The sequence below is a fragment of the Hyperolius riggenbachi genome, chromosome 6, assembly GCF_040937935.1.
Source record: "Hyperolius riggenbachi isolate aHypRig1 chromosome 6, aHypRig1.pri, whole genome shotgun sequence".
Taxonomy (NCBI): Eukaryota; Metazoa; Chordata; class Amphibia; order Anura; family Hyperoliidae; genus Hyperolius; species Hyperolius riggenbachi.
In genome coordinates, this window is record NC_090651.1 from 27086845 (window position 1) to 27107402 (window position 20558).

Genomic DNA, 20558 nt, shown 5'->3' on the forward strand with positions numbered 1-20558 from the left:
ACGGAACGGAGGGTCCCGGATCAAAAGCTGATGCCCAATAAAAACGGACGCGTTTCACGAATCAGTTTTTACGGTGCTGACATGTTTATTTCCTTTTAAACAATACACATTGCCTGGCTGTCCTGCTGATCCTCTGCCTCCAATACTTTTAGCCATAGACCCTGGACAAGCGTGGAGATCAGATGACAAATCTGACAAAATTAGCTGCATGCTTGTTCCATGTGTGCAATTTAGACCCCATTGACCGGAAAGATCAACACGACTGCCAGGCAACTGATTTGTTTAAAGTGAACCTCCAGACTAAAAATCTACTCAGCAGCACTGAAAAGGCTTGGTGTTTCTTTAACAGTTTCACAGCATCAGAACTTTGTTTTTCTTACCCAAGTCTTATTTTTAGCTGCACAGAAGAAAACTGCCCAGGCATTTTTGCACTGATGCTGTGCAAAGCATGATGGGATTCCTAATGTTGTTGTTCTCATTCTGCTGTTTTGGTGCAATTTTTTTTTGAATTTGAGATTTGAAGCCTAGCGCGCACAGCTGGGAGGGGTGATAAGGACACAGGACAGTTGCAACTATGTCTCATGCTCCCTATCAACTCCTTTCAACCAAAAAGATAGCTGCCCCCATGACAAAGATGGCTGCCTCCATGAAATCACAAGCATTTGCCTGTTCTTTTAAAACAGGGCAAGTAAGGTATTATGTTACCTATCTATACCTATTTTTTTTAATTAACATAATTAATGTAACTTAATGACAATATGTTTGTTTAGGCTGATGTTCCCCTTTAACCCCCTCCCGACCACCTCCCGAAGATCGGCGGTGGGAGGGTGGTGGCCGCCAGGACCGCTTAACGCCGCTTGGCGTCAGGTCCTGGAGGCGTAGATTAGCAGCGCACAGCGGGGATCCGTCATCAGCCTGCCAGCCGCAATTGGAGCTGGCAGGCTGTAAAAATAATAAAATATTAAAAAGCTTGTTTACAGTTGTAAAGCGCTGTGGTCTAGCGCAGCGCTGTACAGGGGACTCGCCTGTCACTCAGCTGTCCCCAGGAGTGGCCCACAATTGAATCCCTCTCATAGGCTGATGTATGTGAGAAATAATTGAAGTGGTGGGATCTGGGGGGGAGGGAGGGAAATGGGGGAGGGGGGAAATTAAAAAAAAAAAAAGCTTTTTTTAATTAAAAAAATAACAATAAAATTGATTTAAAAAAAAAGTGACATTGCAGCAGCAATCAGATACCACCAACAGAAAGCTCTGTTGGTGGGAAGAAAAGGAGGCAAGATTAATTTGGCTGCTAAATTGTATGGCCAAGCAATAAACTGTTAAAGGTGCAGAGTGCTGATGGCCTGGTCACTAGGGGGTGTAAACCTGTGGTCCTCAAGAGGTTAAAATAAAATAAATATGGCAGCTTTCACAAGCCTCACACCCCAGGTTCCTTTTAAAGGACAACTGAAGGGAGAGGGATATTGAGGCTGCCATATGTATTTCATTTTAAGCAATACCAGTTGCTTGGCTGTCCTGCTGATCCTCTGCCTCTAATACTATTAGCCATAGCCCTGGAACAAGCATGCAGCAGATCAGGTGTTTCTGACATTGTCAGATCTGACAAGATTAGCTGCATGCTTGTTTCTGGTGCGATTCAGACACTACTGAAGGGCTGGCAGGCAACTGGTATTGTTTAAAAGGAAATAAATATGGCAGCCTCTATATCTCACTCACTTCAGTTGCCCTTTAAAAGGAACCCAAGGTGTGAGACCTCTGGAAGCTGCCATTTTTATTACCTTTTAAACAATACCAGTTGCCTGGCAGTCCTGCTGATCTCTGGTCGGTAGGGTCAAAATCACACACTTGAAACAAGCATGCAGCTAATCTTGTCAGATTGGTCATAGACATCTGATCTGCATGCTTGTTAAGGGTCTATGGCTTAAAATATTAAAGGCAGAGGATCAACAAGACAGCCAGGCAATGTGCATTATTATTGAAAAGGAAACAAACATGTCAGCCTCCATATCTCTCTCACCTCGGGTTCCCTTTAACCTCCTTGGCGGTAATCCCGAGCTGAGCTCGGGGTATGCCGCCGGAGGTCGCCGCTCAGGCCCTGCTGGGCCGATTTCAATTCTGAAAAAAGCAGCACACGCAGCCGGCACTTTGCCAGCCGCGTGTGCTGCCCGAGGGTCCCCCCAGCCGCCCGAGCCCAGCGCAGCCGGAACAAACAGTTCCGGCCGGCGCTAGGTGCTGGATCGGGCGGCTCTGACGTCAGGACGTCGACTGACGTTCATGACGTCACTCCGCTCGTCGCCATGGCGACGAGGAAAGCGAAACAAGATAGGCCGCTCATTGCGGCCTATCTTGTTACTTTCGATTGCCGGAGGCGATCGAAAGTACGCTTCCGGAGCGCCCTCTAGTGGGCTTTCATGCAGCCAACTTTCAGTTGGCTGCATGAAATATTTTTTTTTTAAATTAAAAAAAACCACATTGCAGCCTCCCTGGCAAAATAAATAAACCGCCAGGGAGGTTAAAGGACAACTGAAGGGAGAGGGATACAGAGGCTGCCATATTTATTTCCTTTTAAGCAATATCAGTTGCCTGGCTGTACGGATGATCCTTTGCCTCTAATACTTTTAGCCATAGCCCCTGAACAAGCATGCAGCAGATCAGGTGTTTCTGACCATATTGTCAGATCTGACAAGATTAGCTGCATGCTTGTTTCTGGTGTTATTCAGATACTACTGTAGCAGGGCAGCCAGGCAACTGGTATTGTTTATATTATTATGGTTATTATCATTGGTAAAAAATATGGCGGCCTCCATATTCTTCTCACTACAGTAAAACTTGCACTGGGGCCCACTGCTCCTTTGCTACGTCACTGCTGGTGAAGTTTGTGTTATGTCTTCGTTTCTCTATCAAACCTCTGCTAACCCATTCAAGTGTGTCAGATACAGATGCCGGGAAAGTCTTATCTGACTCATACACCGTTGTGCTGGATGATCTCAGGGGAAATTCCAGTACTGCGTCTTCTGTGCGGGAGATGCTCTGCCGCCCACCACTTCATAAGCAGCGCGGCCGCAATGTGACAGCCTCATCACCTACGGCTGCGATATGTATGAGGTTCCATCACCAGTGAAGTATACTCACCTGTACAATGTGACAGCCTCATCACCTACGGCTGCGATATGTATGAGGTTCCATCACCAGTGATGTATACTCACCTGTACAATGTGTCAGCCTCATCACCTACGGCTGTGATATGTATGAGGTTCCATCACCAGTGAAGTATACTCACCTGTACAATGCGACAGCCTCATCACCTACGGCTGCGATATGTATGAGGTTCCATCACCAGTGAAGTATACTCACCTGTACAATGTGACAGCCTCATCACCTACGGCTGCGATATGTATGAGGTTCCATCACCAGTGATGTATACTCACCTGTACAATGCGACAGCCTCATCACCTACGGCTGTGATATGTATGAGGTTCCATCACCAGTGATGTATACTCACCTGTACAATGTGTCAGCCTCATCACCTACGGCTGTGATATGTATGAGGTTCCATCACCAGTGAAGTATACTCACCTGTACAATGCGACAGCCTCATCACCTACGGCTGTGATATGTATGAGGTTCCATCACCAGTGATGTATACTCACCTGTACAATGCGACAGCCTCATCACCTACGGCTGTGATATGTATGAGGTTCCATCACCAGTGAAGTATACTCACCTGTGCAATGTGACAGCCTCATCACCTACGGCTGTGATATGTATGAGGTTCCATCACCAGTGAAGTATACTCACCTGTACAATGTGTCAGCCTCATCACCTACGGCTGTGATATGTATGAGGTTCCATCACCAGTGATGTATACTCACCTGTACAATGCGACAGCCTCATCACCTACGGCTGTGATATGTATGAGGTTCCATCACCAGTGAAGTATACTCACCTGTACAATGTGTCAGCCTCATCACCTACGGCTGTGATATGTATGAGGTTCCATCGCCAGTGATGTATACTCACCTGTACAATGCGACAGCCTCATCACCTACGGCTGTGATATGTATGAGGTTCCATCACCAGTGATGTATACTCACCTGTACAATGTGACAGCCTCATCACCTACGGCTGTGATATGTATGAGGTTCCATCTGCAGTGAAGTATACTCACCTGTACAATGCGACAGCCTCATCACCCACAGCTGCGATATGTATGAGGTTCCATCACCAGTGATGTATACTCACCTGTACAATGTGACAGCCTCATCACCTACGGCTGTGATATGTATGAGGTTCCACCTGCAGTGAAGTATACTCACCTGTACAATGTGACAGCCTCATCACCTACGGCTGTGATATGTATGAGGTTCCATCACCAGTGAAGTATACTCACCTGTACAATGTGACAGCCTCATCACCTACGGCTGTGATATGTATGAGGTTCCATCACCAGTGAAGTATACTCACCTGTACAATGCGACAGCCTCATCACCTACGGCTGTGATATGTATGAGGTTCCATCTGCAGTGATGTATACTCACCTGTGCAATGTGTCAGCCTCATCACCTACGGCTGTGATATGTATGAGGTTCCATCACCAGTGAAGTATACTCACCTGTACAATGTGTCAGCCTCATCACCTACGGCTGTGATATGTATGAGGTTCCATCACCAGTGATGTATACTCACCTGTACAATGTGTCAGCCTCATCACCTACGGCTGTGATATGTATGAGGTTCCATCACCAGTGAAGTATACTCACCTGTACAATGTGTCAGCCTCATCACCTACGGCTGTGATATGTATGAGGTTCCATCACCAGTGAAGTATACTCACCTGTGCAATGTGACAGCCTCATCACCTACGGCTGTGATATGTATGAGGTTCCATCACCAGTGATGTATACTCACCTGTACAATGTGTCAGCCTCATCACCTACGGCTGCGATATGTATGAGGTTCCATCACCAGTGAAGTATACTCACCTGTACAATGTGACAGCCTCATCACCTATGGCTGCGATATGTATGAGGTTCCATCACCAGTGAAGTATACTCACCTGTACAATGTGTCAGCCTCATCACCTACGGCTGTGATATGTATGAGGTTCCATCACCAGTGAAGTATACTCACCTGTGCAATGTGACAGCCTCATCACCTACGGCTGTGATATGTATGAGGTTCCATCTCCAGTGATGTATACTCACCTGTGCAATGTGTCAGCCTCATCACTCAGGGCTCCGATATGTATGAGGTTCTGTCACCAGTGAAGTATACTCACCTGTGCAATGTGTCAGCCTTATCCTCCACAGCTGCGATATGTATGAGGTTCCGTCACCAGTGAAGTATATTCACCTGTACAATGTGTCAGCCTCATCACCTACGGCTGTGATATGTATGAGGTTCCATCACCAGTGAAGTATACTCACCTGTACAATGTGTCAGTCTCATCACCTACGGCTGCGATATGTATGAGGTTCCATCACCAGTGAAGTATACTCACCTGTGCAATGTGTCAGCCTCATCACCTATGGCTGCGATATGTATGAGGTTCCATCACCAGTGAAGTATACTCACCTGTGCAATGTGTCAGCCTTATCCTCCACAGCTGCGATATGTATGAGGTTCCGTCACCAGTGAAGTATACTCACCTGTGCAATGTGTCAGCCTCATCACCTACGGCTGCGATATGTATGAGGTTCCATCACCAGTGATGTATACTCACCTTGCACAAAAGAGCTCTCAGAAGACATACGATTAAGAATTGTTGACTTGCATAAAGCTGGAAAAATTTATAAAAGTATCTCCAAAAGCCTTGCAGTTCAGCAGTCCTTGGTAAGACAAATTGTCTATAAATGGAGAAAGCTCAGCACTGCTGCTACTCTCACTAGGAGTGGCCGTCCTGTAAAGATGACTGCAAGAGCACAGCGCAGAATGCTCACTGAGGTGAAGAACAATCCTAGAGTGCCAGCTAAAGACTTACAAAAGTCTCTGGCATATGCTAACATGCACTGCTGAACTGAAACAGTTCTGTAAAGAGCAATGGTCAAGAATTACTGACTGTTGTGCACATCTGATCTGCAACTACCGGAAACGTTTGGTTTAAGTTGTTGCTGCCAAAGTAGGTTCAACCAGTTATTAAATCCAAGAGTTCACATACCTTTTCCACCTGCACTGTGAATGTTTACATGGTGTTTTTAATGAAAACATAGAAACATTTCTTAATTATTTGTGTGGTATTAGTTGAAGCAGACTGTGATTGTCTATTGTCTATTGTGACTTAGATGAAGATCAGATCACATTTTATGGCCAATTGGTGCAGAAATCCATATGATTCCAAAGGGTTCACATAATTTTCCTTGCTACTGTATGAGGTTCCGTCACCAGTATACTCACCTGTGCACAGTGATGGCTCTGCCATGTGATGCAAGGACTGGCATAGGGTTGTTTAGAAGAGTGGTGCAGTGCAGCATTCAGCTCCTTCTATACTTCATCCCCTGCTCTGTATATGAGCAGCAGCCTGACGCAGTATTCCCACCGGCCGCCGGACTCGATTACCGGCCTCCGCTCCTGCTCTGCGAGAGTGAAATGACTCTGATGCCAGCAGAGCCGCACTGATGGCCTCTGGGACACGCCGCAGTCGCACTAACTGACTGTCTAACGTGATAGGCTGGTGTCCTGAGAGCTCACAGGAGCTGAGAAATGGCAGAAACGCTGTTGCCATCCCTGACCTGCCCTGCTTATCCATAACAGCATTCTCACTTCCCAAATAAGACTTTACTGTAAAGGATCGCTATAAGTAAAACTTTAAAGAGAACCTGAGGTGGATTTTCGGGGGCAGATGGGACAGAGTCATGTTCTCTCTGTAATCACATGCCTCTGTGTCCCCCACCTGCCGCTCTCTGCCCCCCTCCCCCCCACCGCCGCTCTCTGCCCCCCCCCCCACACGCTATAGCCCCCCGAGATTTCGCTAACTCGGAGGTAAACATAAGGGAGAGGGATTCCCTGTTCTGAACGGCCGCTCGACGAATTCCTACAGGGTCTCCAGAGCTGGCATTGGGCAGCTCTCTCTCCTAGCCATGCCTCCTGCCGCTCCCTGGCCTCCCCTCACGCTGGTGAGAGACACACAGTCTCTTCGTGCAGCGGCGTGACCCAGAGGTCATGAAAGTGGGCCATTGCGGCCCACAGGAGCGGCGGTTTTTGAGGCTACTTGATCTACTTCGTCCCGCGGATCAAGTATCCTGCTGTTTTGTTTTTTTAATGAGCCCATCTCAGGCTCTCTTTAAAGAGGACCTTTGTTGAAAAGGGAGGGGGGGGGGGGGGGTAAAAATCAATACATTGCAAAGTGAGATGTTAAAACATAGATGAGAGATCAATAAATGATTGATATTCGCCATGTAATTTGTTCATGATGTTTGATCCACATTCGGCCTGCACGTCATCATCTTTATTACTGGCAGACATGAAAAGTCAGCACCAACTGCCATAATCTACAACCACACCCCCTAACAATTCCATAGGCTAAAGGGTGGTTGTTGTTTTGTTTTTTAAATAGATATACATATGTACAGAGTGAGGTTAACACTTTTAGCCTATCGAAGGTCCTGACATCACACTGTGGGAGGGGTTTCACCACAATATGAGCCATACAGAGCCCCCTGCTGATCTATTCGAGAAATGGTAAACATTTCTCATGTAAAAGGGGGATCAGCTACTGATTGGGATGAAGTTGAATCCTTGGTTACAGTTCCTCTTTAAAATATAAATTGAATGTGTATGCATAGCTATAAAATGTACGTTTGTCTGTGTACATGGTGTCCTAGTGCCAGGGCTTTTCGGAGCAGGGTGAGCCGAATGATTGCAAAATTTGGGGGGCTTAAATACTATTCCCTCTCCAAATCATCGCAACTCGGAGGGAGATGTAATCGGAGGTCTGGCAACCGCCGGATCCACTAATGACCTCGTGCGTGGAGTGCAGACTACAGCATTACTGCTAAAGCTGCACCAACCTTCGGCGCTGTGCAGCTCAAGGCAGGTGCCGAAAAGCCCTGCTTCTCCTTTGAGAGTAAAATGTACTTTAAATTCCTTTCCTATGCTGCCATCACTTACAGTAGGTTGTAAAAATCTGACATGTTCGTGTACTAGTCCATCTCCTCATATGGGATCCTTACGGTTTTCTTTATTTTCAAGTACATTTACTGAACAGTAGAGATGGCCCGAACCTCCGATTTTCAGTTCGCGAACGCAAACTTCCGCAAAAGTTCGGTTTGCGCAAACGCTGTGAACCGCAATAGACTTCAATGGGGAGGTGAACTTTGAAAACTAGTGCCACTTATGCTGGCCAGAAAAGTGATGGAAAAGATGTTTCAAGGGATCTAACACCTGGAGGGGGGCATGGAGGAGTGGGATACACGCCAAAAGTCCCCGGGAAAAATCTGGATTTGACGCAAAGCAGCGTTTTAAGGGCAGAAATCACATCAAATGCTAAATTGCAGACCTAAAGTGCTTTAAAACATCTTGCATGTGTATACATCAATCAGGGAGTGTAATTAGAGTTCTGCTTCACCCTGACACACCAAACTCACTATGTAATGCACCGCAATCAGCTGTTTGTGTAGTGACGGCCATGCTGGACTGGTGCGCACCGTGGCCAGAGTGCAGGCCGTGGCGGTTTTCAAGCCCATAGTCGCCGGGCTGTGGTAGCTCAATGACAGAACAACAGTGACTGTCCAGCTGATCAAATACGGTCTGTCCACAATGAAGCAACGACCTTATTATCTTGGGTGTGCCCCCCCAAGACACTCATATAGCTGGCAGTCATTGCTTCATTGTGATACGCAAGCCCCTTCACTGCGGCAAGGTAATGATCACGGAGGGGAATTGACACATGTAAAAAAATTCAGGAATTCACCTGGAGTCCTGGACCCTGTTGTTGGTGGCGAAGAGGGCAGTCAAGCGGCCTGTGGGCAGAGGTGTTGTGTGGGAAGCGACTTAGTCTTGGGGCAGGCAGTCACACGGCGTGCAGGCAGAGATGCTGTGTGTGGGGACTGACTTAGTCTTCGGGCGGGCAGTAGCCCTCCGGGATCCATGCCTCATTCATTAGATAAAGGTCAGGTACTAAACACTTTTGTGACTTAAGCGACTTCTCTTCTCAGTGACAATGCCTCCAGCTGCGCTGAAGGTCCTTTCTGACAGGAAGCTTGAGGCAGGGCAAGACAGAAGTTGGATGCCAAATTGGGACAGCTCTGGCCACAGGTCAAGCCTGCGCACCCAGTAGTCCAAGGGTGTATCGCTGCTCACAGTGTCTACATCCACACTTAAGGCCAGGTAGTCGGCTACCTGCCGGTCCAGGTGTTGGTGGATGGTGGATCCGGAAGGGCTAAGGTGAGGCGTTGGACTAAAAAATGTCCGCATGTCCGACATCACCATGAGATCGCTGGAGCGTCCTGTCCTTGCCTGCGTGGACATGGGAGAAGGATTACTGGCAGTGGTACCTTTATTGCGTTGTGCTGTGACATCACCCTTAAACGCATTGTAAAGAATAGTTGCCAGCTTGTTCTGCAAGTGCTGCATCCTTTCTGCATTCTGGTGATTTGGAAACATCTCAGCCACTTTGTGCCTATATTGAGGGTCTAGTAGCATGGCAACCCAGTACAGCTCATTCCCCTTGAGTTTTTTAATACGGGGGTCCCTCAACAGGCTGGACAGCATGAAAGACGCTATCTGCACAAAGTTGGATCCAGACGTACCACCCATCTCCTCTTGCTGTTCCTCAGTGACGTCAGGTAAGTCCTCCTCCTCCCCCCAAGCCACGAACAATACCACGGGAAAGTTGAGCAGCACAAGCCCCCTGCGATGCCTGCTGCGGTTGTTCTTCTGCCGCCTCCTCCTCCTCCAAAGAAACACCTTCCTCATCATCCGAGTCTGACTCCTCTTCCCCACACTACTCTTCCTCCTCCCCCTCTGTGCTGCCGCATGTGTTGAGGAAACATCTGGTTCTGATGAGAATTGATCCCACAACGCTTCTTCCCGAAACTGTTCCTGTTCACGGTCCTCCACAGCTTGATCCACCGCTCTACACACGGCACGATCCAGGAAGTAAGCGTACGGGATCAAGTCGCTGATGGTGCCTTCACTGCCACTCACCAGGTTGGTCACCTCCTCAAATGGCCGCATGAGCCTGCAGGCATTTCGCATGAGTGGCTAGTTGTTGTGCCAGAACATCCCCATCTCCCCAGAGTGTGTCCTTCTACTGTAGTTGTAGAGGTACTGAGTGACGGCTTTCTCCTGTTCTAGCAGGCGAGAGAACATAAGGAGGGTCAAATTCCAGCGAGTCGGGCTATCGCAAATCAGGCGTCTCACCGGTAACTTGTTTCTTCGCTGAATATTGGCAACGTGAGCCATGGCCGTGTAAGACCGCCTGAAATGCCAACACACCTTCCTGGCCTGCTTCAGGACGCCCTCTAAGCCTGGGTACTTTGACACAAATCTTTGAATGACTAGATTCCGTACATGTGCCATGCAGGGTACATGTGTCAGCTTTCCCAAATTCAAAGCGGAAATGAGATTGCTGCCATTGTCACACACCACATTGCCGATCTCCAGCTGGTGCAGGGTCAGCCATTGCTCCATCTGTTTGTTAAAAGCAGCCAGGAGAGCTGCTTCAGCGTGACTCTCCGCTTTGAGGCAAGACATGTCTAATATGGCGTGACACCGTCGTACCTGGAATGCAGCATAGGCCCTGGGGAGCTGGGGCTGTGTAGCTGGAGAGGAGATCGCAGCACCAGTAGAGTTGAACTGCCACTCAGCCAAGGAGGAGGAGGACAGCGAAGAGGATGTAGCAGGAGGAGAGGAGGTCGCAGGAGGCCTGCCTGCAAGCCATGGAGGTGTCACAAGTTCCGCTGCACAGCCACGTACTCCCTGCTTGCCATCGGTCACCAGGTTGACCCAATGGGCTGTGTGAGTAATGTGCCTGCCCTGACCGTGCTTGGCAGACCAGGCATCCGTGGTCAGGTGGACCCTTGACCCAACGCTGTGTGCCAGAGATGACACCACTTGCCTCTCAACTTCATGGTACAGTTTGGGTATCGCCTTTTTAGAGAAATAATTGCGGCCTGGTATCTTCTACTGCGGTGTCCCAGTGGCCACACATTTACGGAAGGCCTCAGAGTCCACCAGCTGGTATGGTAACAGCTGGCGAGCTAACAGTTCCACCATGACAGCTGTCAGGCAAGGGAGTGACTGGCAGAAATTGGCTTCTTCCGCTCAAAGATTTCCTTCACAGACACCTGGCTGCTGTGGGCAGAGGAGCAGGAACCGCTCAAAGGCAGAGGAGGAGTGGAGGAGGGTGGCTGTGAAGGTGCAAGGGAGAAAGCTGCTGAAGATGCTGCACCTGAAGGAGGAAGAGGAGAAGGAGGGTGGCTTTTTTGTGTGTGCGGCTTTTGCTCAGGTGCTCTTCCTATTGCAGTTTGTGCCTTTTCTGCATGTGCCTTCGTAAGGCAGTTGTCCCTACATGGGTGTTGGCCTTTCCACGGCTCAATTTTTGGAGGCAGAGAGAACAGATGGCATTGCTCTGATCTGAGGCAGATAAATTAAAACATTTCCAAACCGCTGAGCCCCCTGGGGTGTGGGCACTATGGTGGCATCAGCAGCTGACATTGAGGGGCATGTTAGCTGGCTGTCCATAGGTGGCGATACATGGCGCCAGACACTGCCAACCGCTGTTTCTGAGGACGAGCTCCCTCTGCTTCTTTCAGGAACTCGTCTCCTCCTACTCCTCTCTGACTCCCCTTCTGAACTGTCCCATTGGTCATCTTGTCTCTTAGGATCCCACGTGGCATCCGTATCATCGTCATCATCATAATCATCCTGCCCAGCTCCGCTTGCCTCAGACAGCTCCAAAACTGCACCAACAGCAGGTACTTCATCATCCTCCTCACACGTTACGTCCATAGTGTCGCCTAACTCAGACATATGAGGTGGTGTAACTTGCTTAGCGCCTTCATCTTGTTGTAACAATAATGGCTGTGCATCAGTGATTTCCCCACCAAATAACTCCTGCGAAGTGTCAAATGCAGAGGATGTGGTGCTTGTAGTAGGGCGGAAGATGAGGTGTTCTGTGTTAAATAGTCAACCACATCCTGACCATCTTGGGAGTTAATGGGACGTGCCTTCTTCTGAGCACTGTACTTTGGTCCAGGGCCGCACAAAATCACATCAGCACAGCCTTGCACAGACCTGCCGGGTGGCCTTCCTCTGGGTCTGCCTCTACCTCTGCCTCTACCTGTTTTGTCCATATCGGGGGGGGGGGGGGGGGGGGGGGGATGAAGTGAAAGGTATGCACTGACTTGACTAATACAATGTGCAGTCACACAGGTGCAGTTAACAAGTATGCACGGAGTGGTATATCACACTGCGTGCACTCACGTAGGTAGGTGGGTGCATTTAACACAACAGGTAGGTATATGCAGTGATGGGTATTACAAATGTGCACCTGTCTCACACACACATACCGTGAACAGGTACAGTGACTGGTGGTATTAAATATCACACTGCGTGCGGTAACGTAGGTGGGTGGGTGCACTGAACACAACAGGTAGTTATATGCAGTGATGGGTATTACAAATGTGCACCTGTCACACACACAGGTACCGCCCGTGAACAGGTGCAATGACTGGTGTTATTAACAATGGCGTGCGCTCACGTAGATAGGTAGGTAGGTGCACTGAACAGTGAACAGGTGCAGTGATTGGGATGGGATTACAAATGTGCAGCTGCCTGTCACACACACAGGTAGTCACTGAATGTGCTGGGCCTGCCAGTGGCACAGTAGGAATTAAAGAGACTCTGAAGCGACTTTAAAAACAGCTTTTTACCTTATATTCTACATGGGCATGTTTGCCCCTGCTAAAACGCCGCTATCCCGCGGCTGAACGAGGGGTCTTTACCCCCCAAATCCCCCCCTGCAAAATCCACGACCAACTTGGATCTCCGCCTCTCCCCCGGCCCTCTCGGTAAAGGAAGACAGAGGGACGGGGAGAGGTGGAGATACGCGCTGATAGACGCGCATGGAGGCAGGGCTACAGCCATTAGCTCTGCCTCAACAGGAAGCCCCCTCCCCCGGGCACCACAGAGGGGATTTGGGGGGTAAGGACCCCTCTTTATGACACGGGATAGCGGCGTTTTAGCAGGGGCAACCATACCCCTGTTGAATATAAGGTAAAAAGCTGTTTTTAATCTCGCTTCAGATTCTCTTTAAGGTGCCAAAAGCCAGCTGCGACTGACTGACAGGGCTGTATATAATGCAAGTGGGCCACAAATAATAAAAAAAAATATATAGATCACAAGAACAAGATTAGCTCTCAAAAGAGCTGTTGTGGGGTGCTTTTTTTTTTAGCAATAAGAATCAGCAAGGAGCAAGCTAACAAGTCTACAAGAGCCTAACTAAGCTTTCCCAATGAGAGTCTGCAGCAGCTCTCTCTTCTCTAATTACTGCAGGAACAACACGAGTGAGTTCAATGCCCGTTCTGCCTGCCTTTTATAAGGGGGAGTGGCTCCAGGAGGAAGTGTAGCCTAATTGGCTACAATGTGCCTGATGACTGTGATGTAGAGGGTCAAAGTTGACGCTAATGATGCACTGGGGGGTGAATCGAACTTCCGGAACATTTTGCGGTTCTCCACGAACGCGAACTGACGGAAGTTTGCCGGGAACCGTTTGCCGGCAAACCGTTTGGGCCATCTCTACTGAACAGCAGCTGTGCAGTCTAACTGCCAAATGATGTGCAAGTAAGCAGGGAGGCCAGCTGGCATCTTTGTATACAAGTAGAAGTAGAGGGCATTGGGGAAATTTTGAGTTTATTACTAATGGCTTGCAGTATTCTCCTCAGAAATGTTTTGTTTATGCCTGGTGGCATGAAAAGGTAGGGCTGGTGCAACTCTGCTTACAGGATAGGTGGAGGATGATGAGGCGAGCCAATGACAGCCGGGTGCTCACCAAAATTAGCCGGGTGGAGCACCGACTAAAAGAGCACAGGCTACACCTCCTGAAGTGAAGGAATGGGAAAAAAAAAGAATCTATGTTCCCTGCCTATTTTTCTTTCTCCTTCACACAGTTCTGAAGGAAGCTTTCCATGTCATAAATCAGAGGTAGTATCCAATTCGGCCTGCTGATAACCTGGCCCCAATGTGCAGCATGCCAAGAAGCTCTCTGCTTGTTGCCACGGCAACTCTAACAAGCCGTCACAAGATAACACGGGGTGACAGACGGACTTCTTCTCCAAGCCCTTCCTGGAAGCGCTGGCCTCTGGCTACGAGTAATATGTGCACAGATGCCCTTTACATAAACGTAATGACCAGGGAAACAGTATGGTTTGAGTTCTACCAAATGATATGGATGAAGATTTCCCCCAAGTAAAGAGTGGGGTCCAACTGATCTATATATTCGAAATAATTTAAGATTTTTTTTGCCCCCGAAAAATGCTCACCAAAACCACATCTCAATTACAGGTTAAGTAGTGTTCTGAGTGTGCATCTCCCCCTATCCTGTGCATACATTTTTGGCTGTCTCACACTCTAGATGGGGTGGGGGGGTGGGAATTGCGCTGTGGTTCCCGATTGCCAGGGCTGCATGCAACATTTTGGTAGTTATCATGCTGCAATTCTCATTTACCCCATTAAGTTTCAATAGAGTTATAACGTTTGAGATAAGTGGACTGCTTTTGACCTCAGTTGGTAGAACTCAATTGGCCTCAATTCACTAAGCTTTATAAAACACTTTATCGAACGTTTGATAATTTACCTTATGGCTAAAATCTAATTTAGAATTCACTAAGGTGTTATATGTTTATCAAATGTTTTATCCATAAAACGTTCAATACATCTATCTATTAACACTTTTTGTGAATTCAAAATCAGATTTTACCCATGAGGTCAATTATTAAACGTTCGATAAAGTGTTCGATAAAGCTTAGTGAATTGAGCCCATTCTGCTGTAAATTCTTGGACTGCTTTGATCTCTTTCTGCTAGCAGAAGCTATAGAAACTGAAAGCAGAAGTCCTCTGTTATTGTCTTACACTGCCCTGCCCCCTACTGACAAGTGGCCAGAAATACACATTGCAGCACTACTAATTAGAAGCAAGAAAATGTAAAAATTTAAGATATTAAAAAAAATGTGCTAAAATAAATTGGTCTGGAGCACTTGCAAGCCTCTAAGGGGTTAAAGACATCCCCCCCCCCCCCCCCCAAAAAAAAAATTGCTTAGAGTTTGCGATTTTTTGCCACTTTTCGGTATGAAACAGCCCTTACTGAGGCAGTGTGTATCTTTTCCTGCCACCTCCCACTGTTTTATTACTTACTGCCGTGTGCACCGGAGCAATCCTGTGGTCTCAGACTTCTGCCAGAGCACGACAGCATCGATGCGTCAGCTGATTGACTCAACTCCACCTGGAACAAAAGATGGGTTTAAAGATGAACTTCAACCTAGACCAAGTACTAGAGGACTCACTGGATGAAGGAAGAAACCAAAAACGACAAACAGGATGACTCGGGTGTCCAATGGACCCTTTAGTTGTGCGGACAGAGATCAGCACCTCCTTCAGATTATGGAGGGTTTTCATGTTGTGCCAAACAGTAATGCTGCTTTAAAGAGCCCCTTATGCGAAAAAAAAAATTATGATATAATGATATGTATGTGGAGTACAGCTAAGATATAAAACATTAGGAGCAGAGACAGGAGTCTAATATAGTTTCCAGTACAGGAAGCGTTAAAGGAGTTAACAGGGAAAATGAATAAAATAAGCGCTACGCCTGCGCAATCCGCTCCGGCCCACGTGGCGGTGATTGACAGCGCCGCTCGCGCAGGCGCAGTATGGGCCGACCTGGAGGTCGGCCTGAAGTCATCGCTGGGGACCGGGAGGAAGCCATGGTGAACGGCTGCGGGGAGAGCTGCGGCAAGGGACATGCTGGGAGCTTGGGGCTGGAGGAAGCCCCCGGTAAGTAGCACTTATTTTATTCATTTTTCCCCTGGAAACTCCTTTAAGAAACTCCAGTTGTTATCTATGCAAAAGAGCCATTGAGCTCCACGACTTTCAAAGTCGCAGAGAGCTCTGTCTTCTGAAGCTTATCATCTCAAGTGTCTGGCACTGTATTGTTTTTTTTTCCTGCTGAGGACAGTTCAAAAGTTCACTGGCCTGCTCTGTAAAATCATTTAGAACGCTGAGTGTAGTGTGTAAACTGCAAATATTAGAGAATGATACAATGTTATAAAAAAAAAAAAAAAAAAAAAAAAAAACCTATATAACTGAAAATAAAAATGAGAATATTTTCTTTGCTACTGATGTTCTAGTAATTATCCGTACTACACAACCAATTCATTATATCATAATGTTTTTTGTTATTTTTTTCTTCAGTGTCTCTTTACCTAACAAAAGCTGTTCAGTAAGGAGCATGTCATTACTTCTGTTCAAGAACTCCAGCCCGTGGCTTCAGTGACCCTATAGCTCACCTGGGCCCTTATTCAATTCACAACATTTTCACACTTTATAATAAAATGCCCTTTAAGCCACCAGCAAACCAAAAAAACATATTTTAAGAGTCAATTTCCACCAACTTTTTGGTACATTTTTATTTGCAAAATACTGAAAAGTTAGTTTAGAGAAGATGAAAAAGTATTTCCTAGAAGAAAACTTGGGAGAAAAATGCATATGGGCCCTTCATAATTCTGTCATTATTTTAAGGACTGAAACCTTAACTTTAGAAATCACTCCTTAACTTAAGAACATAATTCCTTATTATATGCCTGAGTTAAAGGAATGAGTCAAATCTGTTTATCCCCCCTGCGCAGTGGTGCAAATCCAATCCTGCCAGGCTTTTCCCAAAGAAAGCCAAGTGGGACGGAGCTACTGAGCCTGCATAAGTTGCAACAAGCCTAATTCCGGGGAGCCAATGCTGGAATGAAGGGACAGAGGAGGAAAGGGGAAGCCACTTTAGGACCCAGAGACTTCCGCCTTTCAAGGTGAGTACCCTATAGGCACTTGCGCATTCAGCCGGGGGTTACCGATGTCTGAAATACCCCCTTGAGACTCCTGTACCTTTAAAAAAAAAACTGAATTCGCTGAAGCAGGCAAGCTGGTAAATACAGTGGAGGAAATAATTTGACCCCTCACTGATTTTGTAAGTTTGTCCAATGACAAAGAAATGAAAAGTCTCAGAACAGTATCATTTCAATGGTAGGTTTATTTTAACAGTGGCAGATAGCACATCAAAAGGAAAAAATCAAAAAAATAACCTTAAATAAAAGATAGCAAGTGATTTGCATTTCATTGAGTGAAATAAGTTTTTGAACCCCTACCAACCATTAAGAGTTCTGGCTCCCACAGAGTGGTTAGACACTTCTACTCAATTAGTCACCCTCATTAAGGACACCTGTCTTAACTAGTCACCTGTATAAAAGACACCTGTCCACAGAATCAATCAATCAAGCAGACTCCAAACTCTCCAACATGGGAAAGACCAAAGAGCTGTCCAAGGATGTCAGAGACAAAATTGTAGACCAGCACAAGGCTGGAATGGGCTACAAAACCATTAGCAAGAAGCTGGGAGAGAAGGTGACAACTGTTGGTGCTATTGTTCGAAAATGGAAGGAGCACAAAATGACCATCAATCGACCTCGCTCTGGGGCTCCACGCAAGATCTCACCTTGTGGGGTGTCAATAGTTCTGAGAAAGGTGAAAAAGCATCCTAGAACTACACGGGAGGAGTTAGTGAATGACCTCAAATTAACAGGGACCACAGTCACCAAGAAAACCATTGGAAACACATTACACCGCAATGGATTAAAATCCTGCAGGGCTCGCAAGGTCCCCCTGCTCAAGAAGGCACATGTGCAGGCCCGTCTGAAGTTTGCCAATGAACACCTGAATGATTCTGTGAGTGACTGGGAGAAGGTGCTGTGGTCTGATGAGACCAAAATAGAGCTCTTTGGCATTAACTCAACTCGCTGTGTTTGAAGGAAGAAAAATGCTGCCTATGACCCCCAAAACACCGCCCCCACCGTCAAGCATGGGGGTGGAAACATTTTGCTTTGGGGGTGTTTTTCTGCTAAGGGCACAGGACAACTTAATCGCATTAACGGGAAAATGGACGGAGCCATGTATCGTGAAATCCTGAACGACAACCTCCTTCCCTCTGCCAGGAAACTGAAAATGGGTCGTGGATGGGTGTTCCAGCACGACAATGACCCAAAACATACAGCAAAGGCAACAAAGGAGTGGCTCAAGAAGAAGCACATTAAGGTCATGGAGTGGCCTAGTCAGTCTCCGGACCTTAATCCAATAGAAAACCTATGGAGGGAGCTCAAGCTCAGAGTTGCACAGAGACAGCCTCGAAACCTTAGGGATTTAGAGATGATCTGCAAAGAGGAGTGGACCAACATTCCTCCTAAAATGTGTGCAAACTTGGTCATCAATTACAAGAAACGTTTGACCTCTGTGCTGCAAACAAGGGTTTTTCCACTAAGTATTAAGTCTTTTATTGTTAGAGGGTTCAAAAACTTATTTCACTCAATGAAATGCAAATCAGTTGCTATCTTTTATTTAAGGTTATTTTTTCGATTTTCCTTTTGATGTGCTATCTGCCACTGTTAAAATAAACCTACCATTGAAATGATACTGTTCTGAGACTTTTCATTTCTTTGTCATTGGACAAACTTACAAAATCAGTGAGGGGTCAAATAATTATTTCCTCCACTGTATACAGAGCTTTGCCTCCTGCAGGGTCTGTGGGAAAAACTCAGCTCTCTGACCATTGACTGCATGTGGACAGGGGGGAGGGGCTTCAGCCAATCGGGCTGCATTAGTTATGTCTGAGGGGAAAAGGGGAGGAAAGTAAAAAGAAAACCCAGCATGCCCTGCAACTTCCTTTGTGCGGCAGATGTACCAAGTAATAGCCAGGGAAACTGGGGAATGAGGTTTTATGGATAAGAAAAGTAAGAGTGATTTTTTACTTTTGGATTGCCTGGTTAACATCCTTATTACTTGTTTACCAGATTGATTTATTGATTGATTTTTTATTTTATGCCTGACAGTTACTCTTTAACCATTACTGTAGAAGAACACACACAAAGTGCATAAATAGAGAGTGTTCCACCTACATGTCTGACTATGAAGGGGGGTTTAACCTCCGTCTCCTTCTTGAATTGGAAGGGTCCCAGGTGGAGGTGGGAGAGCCGCTGCTTGGAATCCTCGGATAATTGGCACATGCGCCGGTTGGTGTACGGTGACGGCGAGCGGGATTTAGACGCTATAGTGGGCTGCTCATAACTTCTGGACATTCTGAAGGAAGCATTTTCAGGAACGGGTGAGGAAAACTGTAAAGAAAAAAAAATACTGTATATAGGTTGTGTTATTTCAATATATCTGGTGTACTCGTCACAGAGAGGCATCTCCCTCCGGCGGCCGGCTGAGGCTGCATCAGGTGGGAATCTAGTGTGCATAGTGCCCCCCCCCATCTGCATGCCCTGCTTATCCTCTCCAGGACTCACAGCTGCAGCAGCTTCAAGCTCCGGCACCGTTATGTCTGATCGTGCTGCCCGGAAGCTGCCTTCCCCACTGAGTAGCATGCATGCTCAGTGGGTACTTTAAAGAGAAACCGTGACCAAGAATTGAACTTCATCCCAATCAGTAGCTGACACCCCCTTTCCCATCAGGGGGCGCTGTATGGCTGATATTGTGGTGAAACCCCTCCCACAGGAAACTCTGAGAACCGTGGTACTCCTGGCAGTTTCCTGTCTGTGACTCTCGTTGCATTGCGAGAAATAGCTGTTTACAGCTGTTTCCAACTGCCAAAAAAGCAAGCAGCAGCTACTGAAAATGTCACCATGCGATAAATGTCAGAATGTAAATCAGGGCGAGGAAAGCTTTTACAATAGGCAAACACTGACTAAATCATTTATACATAATTATTGTAAAAATGAAGCACCTTATTTTTATTACAGTATTTTTACTGGAGTTCCTCTTAAAAGAGAGCCCGAGGTGGCATTATACAATTAAAAAAAAAAAAATAAAAACTAGGCTACCTGAGCCAGGGGGCAGGGCGGATCAGGTAGCCACAATCCCTGCAGCTCTCCGCTGCTCCGTTGGCCTGCTTTCCTTTAGTTTCTCTTTTGTGACCTCTGGGGTCACGACGCTGAAAAGAGAGAGAGATTCTCTCCCAGCATGCTCGGAGGCGGGGGAGTGGCAGTGGGCACTGCCAGGGAGAGACAGCTGCCCAATGGCAGCTGAGGAAAGCCTGCAGGAACGCCATCAGTGGGCGTTTTGAGCAGAGAATCCCTCTCTTCCCATTACCCTCCAAAATAGCGACAATTATTGTCGCTAATCTCGGGGGGCTATAGCACGGCATTGAGGAGGGCAGAGAGCTCAGGGACAGGGATATTTGGGGTGTTTAGCGCGGCAGCAGAATTGCACAGGAAATGTCTCAGCACAGGCTTCTCCTGCGCATGCCGGGCAGCGTAAATTTACAGGTAGCACGATCAGACACAACACCAACAGTGGTGTCGTCCATCCCT

General features: G+C 47.1%; 1 protein-coding gene across 4 annotated transcripts in view; it reads right to left on the reverse strand.

Annotated features, from left to right (window-relative positions):
• Positions 1–20558, reverse strand: part of SPATA6 (spermatogenesis associated 6) — a 140931-nt gene that overhangs the window by 95999 nt on the left and 24374 nt on the right. For all 4 annotated transcript variants that reach the window (XM_068239040.1, XM_068239037.1, XM_068239039.1 and 1 more), the window contains 2 exons: positions 19146–19361; positions 15352–15439 (listed from right to left, as the gene is read on the reverse strand). In XM_068239040.1, coding sequence (XP_068095141.1) covers positions 15352–15439; positions 19146–19361 — 304 coding nt within the window. The remainder of the gene's footprint in view (positions 1–15351; positions 15440–19145; positions 19362–20558) is intronic.